The sequence below is a fragment of the Saccopteryx leptura genome, chromosome 1 (genome assembly GCF_036850995.1).
Source record: "Saccopteryx leptura isolate mSacLep1 chromosome 1, mSacLep1_pri_phased_curated, whole genome shotgun sequence".
In the NCBI taxonomy this organism is placed as follows: Eukaryota; Metazoa; Chordata; class Mammalia; order Chiroptera; family Emballonuridae; genus Saccopteryx; species Saccopteryx leptura.
Genome location: NC_089503.1, coordinates 337,959,044 through 337,967,684, shown reverse-complemented (window position 1 = coordinate 337,967,684; position 8,641 = coordinate 337,959,044). Strand labels below are relative to the sequence as shown.

General features: G+C 38.1%; 1 protein-coding gene across 2 annotated transcripts in view; it reads left to right on the top strand.

Annotated features, from left to right (window-relative positions):
- Nucleotides 1–523: 523 nt before the first annotated feature.
- Nucleotides 524–8,641, top strand: part of CFAP206 (cilia and flagella associated protein 206) — a 43,882-nt gene continuing 35,764 nt past the window's right edge. Inside the window, exons 1-5 of one of the 2 annotated variants that reach the window (XM_066361328.1) lie at nucleotides 524–779; nucleotides 2,534–2,642; nucleotides 3,425–3,508; nucleotides 6,409–6,499; nucleotides 7,822–8,010. In XM_066361328.1, the coding sequence (XP_066217425.1) occupies nucleotides 2,535–2,642; nucleotides 3,425–3,508; nucleotides 6,409–6,499; nucleotides 7,822–8,010 (472 nt within the window). In that variant the 5' untranslated portion in view covers nucleotides 524–779; nucleotide 2,534. Of the gene's footprint in view, nucleotides 780–2,529; nucleotides 2,643–3,424; nucleotides 3,509–6,408; nucleotides 6,500–7,821; nucleotides 8,011–8,641 lie in introns of both variants that reach the window. The other variant, XM_066361327.1, reaches the window with a different exon arrangement.

Here is an 8,641-nt window from a genome sequence, read left to right as displayed (position 1 = left end):
TTTTGATTATTTTATGTGCCCATTACCCAAAGTCAAATCATTTTCCCTCACCCCATCCATTTATCCCTTTTTACTCCCCTCCCCCTGGTAACCACTTCACTTTCATCTATGTCCATGAGTCTGTTTTATATTTCATTTGTGTGTGAAATTATATAGTTCCTCACTTTTTATGACTTACTTATTTCACTTACTATATATATTATATAATGCTCTCCAGGTCAATCCATGTTGCTGTAAATGGCAATTGTTATGGCTGAAGTAGTATTCCATTGTATATATGTACCACCTCTTCTTTATCCAAATCTCTAGCAAGGAGCACTTTGGTTTTGCTTCCCCCCCCCCCCCCCCAATATGGTCATTTTCATTAGAAGAAACTGTTAAATGGTTTTGCTTGGTTTTTTAAATCTCTCGCTCATCCCTTCAGAGACTCGCAAGGCTAACCCCGCCCAAATGCAGGCCCCGCCCCCTTGGCCTCTAGCGTTCCAGCTCCATGGTAACGGGACGGCCGCGAAGAAAGCCCAACTGCGGAGAAAGCTACGGGGAAGAGTCGGTAAACACGGCTCTTGCTCTCTATTCCGGCCAACGTCGGCCCACTCGGCTCCGTGCCCTTGAGCTCCAGATGTACCGCATGAAGAGGCGAGCGTAGGGTGGGAGAGCCGGGCCGCTGGTGGATCCCGTCCTGCCTGGTGGAGCCCTAACAGTCAGCCAAGACTCCTGCCGGAGCGCTGCCGCTGAGCCAAACGGCGGCCGCTTCCGACGGCAGGCGCGCAGGTCTGCAGGTGAGGATTGTAATTCTCTTTCCGGCATCTGCTCGGCGCTACTCTCATCTCTAGGGGCCAGAACTCGGGAAATTTAGTGCTTCCGAGTGGGGAGGAGGAGTGTCCTGGGCGGTGTCGGTAGCTGCCCGTTGCACTAAACCGAACAGCGCTCGCGCAGGCGCACAGGCACTGGCGCGCGCGGGCGTTTCACGTTTGAGTACTCGTTAAAAACCATTTTAAGTGCTTACCTTATGCCATGCCCTGTTTTACCACTAAATATATTTATAGAACTCAGTCCTCGTCACGATGAATCCCAGGCAATCTGGTTGTACTGGACAAAATGCCAAGTGCTACCTTACTTCAACACTAACAATGCTGAGCTTGATCTACCTGGGATTGCCTGAGTTGTTCTCTAAATGCTAAGTTGCCCCGTGCTCAGTTACTGATAATGCAGGAAAATCTGGACACACCGTAACCGTTAAAATCTAACTTTTCCTGGTTTATAGTAAATGGAATTAATAACTGAAGCATCCACCGGGTATAATAAAAAAAACAAATGTCGGAGACTTTCAGAGGTAGGTATAGATGTAACTTTATTGGCCAGTTTCACCTGCGCAGGGGCGAGTTCCCTGATGTCCCGAGATACGGTACTCAGTAGGAGCTGCAAATGGGAACCGCCCTGGGCGCTTACAGCTAGTTCTTTATATATCCTAAGTAAGCAAGCATAATACAGAAGCAAAAATAGTGGTCACTTATTTGCTAAGGGAGTTGCACATAGCATAGCAACAGGGGCTGGGTCTAGCTCATTGGCGAACTTCAAACATAAACTTCTGATAAGGGTCTCTAGCCAATGGAATGCAAACGTTTGTCTTCCTTTGTTCTTAGCCTTACAGGCTCCCTATCCTTACCTCCCTGTCTCTGCGTCTACACTCTGGCAATCCCAGCACACTTTCCTGAATCTAACAATTTGATCTTTTCTTGATCCTTACAATAACCAGGAGTTCTTTTTTTTTCCCCGTGATGCATAACTCTCATAATATGTTTTTAATAATATATTTGGTTTTTATGTTTTTAATTAAGAGTCTAAACTCCAACTTTGATGTGCAGTAAAGAGAATTTAGATAATCTGAGCAATAATGGCTTTCCAAGAGTCTTATAATTATAAAAGGTCGTTTGGTCAATGTGGCAGACTAAGCATTTTTTCTTTAAATCTGTACTCTGCCGGCCATCTACACAGGCTGGGGTGGGGTTTCTCATTAATTCTACTGCCTCGCACCATTTAGCCCAAGGGGTCTCAAACTCAACTCAGCATGTGGGCCGCAGAGCAAGATCATAGCCATTCAGCGGGCCGCACTAGGTCTACAAAAGGCAACTGTTACGCAACACTTTTCTCACTGCAGTTGAAAACAAAAAAAAAATCAGTACAACATTGTTCGGCGGGCTGCATGCGGCCCGCGGGCCGCGAGTTTGAGACCCCTGGTTTAGCCTTTTAAACATTTAAATATATGATATAAATTTATTTTGGTGCCCACCATCACCTAACTAGGAAATGTTTCAATCATTTGAAGTCCCAATTTCTCTGTCATCAACAAAGTCCTTCATTTTTATATATATAAAACAAATTAGTGAAAAACAGGAAAGGCCTATGTTCTAATAAACACTAATAAGGTAAATAATATTATGACTCTTTACAAATGAAATATAAAGATAAATCTAAAGAAAAAATAATATATAATACAAATTTTAAAAACCCAATTATTGTTTTATTTAGCCAGAATGCCTCTCACTCAGGCAGAAACTGTTATAAAGAATATCATTCGAGAAATAGAACAAGAATGTGCATCTCATGGAGAGGTGGCTTCTGAAACTCTGGTTGCTTTTATGGTAAGATTGAATATTTTTATGAATTACTACTTTATTAAAAAATGTTTTTAAGTAGTGCCCATTTTCGTCAAAATTCTGTGAAGCTTTCTGAAATTTTATTCAGTTGAAAACATATTGATTCTCATTTGCCGTGGACATGGCCACAAAACATTTTCACACTACGCTTTCTTTCTACATTGCTAGCATTCAGCCTATTGGGAACATTAAAAAAAAAAAGGAAAGAAAGAAAGAAAGAGAGAGAGAGAGAGAGAGAGAGAGAAAGAGGGAGGGATGAGGGAGGGAAGGAGGGAGGGAGGGAGGGAAAAGAAAATATATTGAGATCATTGGACAAGTTAGCAAGAAATACTTTTTTAAAAAGTCTGTAAAGCATGTCAATTCTAAGATTATAGAGACTGATTAAGAAGATCTTGATGAGTTTTAGAAACATCAATAATGTACTGTGTCAGAGCTTTTATAACATGTTTCTGTTCACTTATAAAACTTATTCATTGCTTTGGTCTCTCTATTTTTGGTTTTGGTTTAACAATGCCCAATAAAAACATCCTAAAATATTCAAATAGTTTCCCAATCTAAAATCTAGGCATTACTTTCAAATTTGACATTTAGTGCTTCTTTTCTTCAACCTCTAAGTAAGGTGCTCATGAGTTGGGTAATGAGAGAGTCAGTTGAATTATCAACCCCTGAGTAATCAAGAGGCAGTTGCATAAGAAATGGAAATATATTAAACTAATTTCCTAACAATATGAAATAAAATTATTTAATGGACTCTTTTCTATTCTTAGGTGAAAGCAATTGTCCTGGATCCAAGTAATGGCTTTAACATGGATAGAACTCTCATAAAAAGTGATGTCCAGAAACTTGTTAAGGTGATTATTGAACAATTCTCAAGTTTTGAAGTATTTGTTTGCAATTCTAAATACAGCATGTGTGTTAGCCATTATTGACTTCAGCTCCATGGAACAAAAACCCACCAAATGGCGGTGCAAACAAATAAGGAATTTATTTTTTCTTATAAAATGAAGTCTGGAGGTACATAGTCTGTTTTTCCTGGCTTCCTGGGTCACCATTGTGCATAGGGATTTCATCCAGGGTCACCAGATAGCTATTCCACCTTGAGGCAGGTCTAAGAGGGGAGGACAAAGAGCACAATGTGTGTGCCAGTTCCGTCTCTCACTTTCTATTAGGAAATCACAGATTTCCCAGGATCCCTCCCATCTGCTTGTGTTGATTGACCAGAATGATATTATAAGTCAGCCTGGGATGTTGATTTTTTTTTTTTTCTTTTTTAGCTGAACAGATCTTTGTCCCATCCAAATTGGGACTTTGTTAGTAAGAAAAAGGGATATGGATACTGATTGGTCACAGTGTCTGCCACAGTATTTGAGTAACTGATCTTATGTTACATTGTAATTAATCCAATGTTACATTGAGAACATTATTAACTGATGGTAAAATTACATAGTACTAAGTTAAAATTCATATAATTATTGATGCAGTATAATTTGTGTTTTTCAATTCTAAAGAAAAAAGTTGAAGCTAAAGTAAAGTAACTCCTAGTTAGAAATCAAGTAGTGCCTTAAAACCAGTTTTAAGGACTAAAGGACTTAATTAACTTTTTTCATATGTTTTAAGTTGGACTCACTGGATTTAGGTGCTTAAATATTTATTTTCTAAATAGCCCCAAATGTATTTTCTAAAAAATTCAACATTTAAAAAATTTCTCCTGGGCTTATTTTAATCTCCTCCTTTGCACAGAAGACTTGAAGCAAGCTCTTCCAAACTCATATCAACATACTATCTGGGCTCAAACAAATAGCAGAGAAAATTTTCATCATCCCCCTCTTCTCTCAGTCAGCAATTCACTCATGGAGTGCAGGTCTAGTTGCAGGTGCTAGCAGGCGTCCCCAAACTACAGCCCTCGGGCCGCATGCGGCCCCCTGAGGCCATTTATCCGGCCCCCCTCCGCACTTCCGGAAGGGGCACCTCTTTCATTGGTGGTCAGTGAGAGGAGCACTGTATGTGGTGGCCCTCCAATGGTCTGAGGGACAGTGAACTGGCCCCCTGTGTAAAAAGTTTGGGGACCTCTGTCAGCTAGAGGGATCAGGAAGCGCTTCGGGAGCCTGAGCTGGGGAAAATGTTGTTAGGATGATTGTACAGTAAGTACAGACTCCATGATGCTTCAGGGCAGCGTAGAGCTGGGTCTCTGTGCTGATTTTAAATGTGGTATAAAAGTCATTCTTAGCAATAGGGGAAATGACTGACAGAGAATCAGAAGTTTTATTAGAAAGCCATAGAGGAGAATCAAGGAAGGGCAGAAAATATTTTTCTTCTTTTCATGGCTCAAGAAGAGGGTTTTTTTTCCCTCTCTAATTCAACTAGGTTGGAAAGAAGCTCAATATACTTTTAATATGACAGGTATATTAACTACCAGTGCATATCATCATTCAAATGACAAAGTTTTTTTCTCAATTAAAAATCATCTGAATAATATTGAATGTAAACTATAGTTGAAAAACATTTTATAAATTAAAATTTGTAAAAAATATTGCAAGAAAAGCCCAACTGGTGGTGGCGCAGGGGATAGAGCATCAACCTGGAATGCTAAGGACCCAGGTTGGAAACTCTGAGGTCACTGGGCTTGAGCAAGGGTTCGTCTGGCTTGAGCATAGGCTCACCAGCTTAAGCGCAGATTCACTGGCTTGAGTATCGGATCATAGATATGACCCATGGTCACTGGCTTGAGCACAAAGGTTGCTGGCTTGAAGCCCAAGGTCACTGGCTTGAGCAAGGGGTCACTGGCTGGGCTGGAGCCCCCTCGCTCCCCTCCATCAAGGCACATATGAAAAAGCAATCAGTGAACACCTAAAGTGCTGCAATGAAGAGTTGATGCTTCTCATCTCTCTCCTTTCCTGTTTATCTGTCTGTCTCTAAAATAAAATTGCAAAAATAAATTACCCATATGAGGTAGTCTTTGAGCAAAGTGTCCCGTCCTCACTTTTGCATTCTGTCTCCCTCCCCAGGAAGGCAGGGTTGGTGCTGGGGAGGTGGGGGGATGGTGATGCTGTTGAGATGCCTGCCAGCTGCAGATAAAGCCTAAAGAATTAGACAGGAAAGAGTAGTGTTGGGGAACGGGGAGGGATGTAGAGAAGAGGAGAGACAGAAGAAAAGAAAAATTCAGGTTAATCATCTGACAAAAAGGGGCAAAGCAAAAAGAAAAGGGGGAGAGGGCAAAGCAGAGAAGAGGAGGGGGGGGGGGGGAAACAACAGGAGAAAACAAACCAGAGGAAGAAATTTTGAAATAGAAGGCAGAGCTAGAGAAATTTTGTGAGCAGCAGAGGGTGGCTGCAGCAGCTTTTTACAAAATGCATATGACATCCAACATCAGCAAAGGAGTATTGTTTAAGGCTTAATTAAATAGGAATGTGGAACTCTAGAAAGGTCTAGACAGGAGCCATAAGCTTCATGGAACATGAGCCACATTCCATCTATATAGATGAACCAAAATGCCTTCAACTGGACTATTAGCCCACTTTGGTATAGTGATAATGGTTAACACAGGGAAAATAACTTATTACTTAATAAATGTTGTTGGTTGGGTGACTTATAAAGCATAAAGTCCTCAAAAAAATTGTAGGAAGCGTGATTGGTAGATAATATCAGAAACTATTACTTTGATGATTCTCTTATTTTTAAAAATAAGTTTAGAAAATATTTTGGATCATTTAGAATCTATAACTAGAAGCATTCATGGGGTATTCTTTTCTAGCTTTGTGTGAGTCGGCTATTGGACAGTAAAAATCCATCCCTGGACACCATTAAGATGCAAGTCTACTTTGATATGAATTATACAAATCGAGGTAACATATTTCTAGCTATATATGCTTTTTAAAAAAGGTTTATATTGTATTTAAGGTAATAAGAGCTTCATTAGTTGACAATGAACAATTGAATTTTTTGGTCTGTTTTTTGAATTTTTTTTCCAATTTTCAAGAATATAATAATGTTGGAAATGCTAAAGGAGAAAAATACCAATGGCCTTTTTGAGTGTTAAAAGTAAATTCTGATTTTTATGACCATAATAATTATATTCCAAGTCTATTGTGTTTTAACTATTATACCTCTGATAGATAATAATTAGAAATTAAAATAACCAGTCCATTGAAGTTAAAAGTTTTTAATTTCCTGATTTTTTTTCCTTCCTGGTTTATATGTATTATTATTTCATACTGCTTACCTAAATTATATAACTAACCCCAAAATGAAAAAAATTATGATAAATTTAAGTTTAGAATATATTTTCTTATGTAAATAGTTTACTGCTACATCAAACATAAAGTGGAAACAAAAGCAAAAGGAAAATAAATTTCTCTGTAGACTACACTGCCTCTACCCCAATGTAACACACTCATTAACCATTTGTTAATTTGCACTGGCTTTTTTTCTTTCTATGTATTGAACTTGTATCTTTGCTACATATGTAAAATTTTTACTTAATAATGAAAATTTTAAGCAATAATCATGGAATTGACATTAATTATCATTTAGATTTTTTAATTGCAAAAAGTGTTTTTGTAAAAAAATTGTAGATATAAACTATGCATGGTTAATATAATAATTATTATTATAGTAACATGAGGTGTTTTTGTTGAGCTAGTAGCAAAAATTGTGCTGCTGGTGTAGACCCATCATATCATGGGAGGAAGGGAGAGAAGTACCATACTTGATGCAACATCATATTATCAGTAATGCTATAAATACACTTACTTCAACAACAATGTTTACACAACATCTATGTGTGTACTTTATATGCTTACATAAAGCATACATATGTAGTACATATATTTATATTATATATATCTTTATTATATATAATTATATATTATAAATTGTCTTGTATACTTTCTGCTTAACTGGGAGGTTTTAGCTCTCTGATATCACTGTTGGGATTGTCTATGTAAAGTTTTATGAGCCATTTAAATTGCTGTAGTAAATATTTCCCTCTAGATTTTTTTTCTTGAGGTTAAGTGCTGGCTACTGTTTATTAGGACATCTTATGAAAACAGTTGTTTTCATGCAATAGAATTGCTATACCAAAGCCATTTTTTTTCTGGTTCTACTTTCTTATGTGAGAATAATTCTAAGTATCAAATATATGGAATGTTGTGCTTTCCAATTTTAGAGGAATTTCTTGAAGAACATCACCGGACCTTGGACTCTAAATTAGGCTTTATTACGAGAGAAATTACAGATAACAGAGCATGTACCCGAGAAGAATTGGAAAGCCTCTACCGAAAGATTGTCAGCTACGTGTTACTGCACTCTGGGGCTGGATCCCCAACAGATATCAAGATTGTCAGAGAGGCAACAGGTAAAGAAAAACAACAAAAAGCCCCCACAATTTCCATTCCATAAGTGAAAATACATGAACACCGTATCTTATAAAATGTGTTAAATCACAAGTGTTAAAGATTGAAGGGGTTTTTTTGTCTGAAAACAAAATTAGCACAAATAAAAGGTTAAAACTTGCCCAGACTACTTTTATCGACTCTAAAACTGTCTCAACTCTAAATTCAAGTAACACCTCTGCAAGTTGAATATTGTTAATATCTTAGAGCTGTACATATCCAGGGACCTATTAGAGAGGCATTGGCAGTATGGTTAAGGGACCAGGGTGACTGGGTAATGGGAAATGGAGATTGTACTGATGAGAAAAGTTGAGTCTGTCACCTAAAGTGGGTAATGGAAAAGGACATTGTTTTATGCCCAGGAAATACTTGCCTATTTTCATACATTAAATCAAAGAATAGACAAGGTCTCTAACCTTCCTAATGGCTTTCTTTCGTAATTATTTTAAAGCATCTATAAATATTTTTCTACTCATAGCTCTAATTAGAAAGCTTGTTTTAATCCCTATTGCCAAAATTTGCTGATAGATGCTTAATTATTAAAAATAGACACAAGGCAATGGCAGTATTTCAGCAGCCTGGCTTTAATATGTG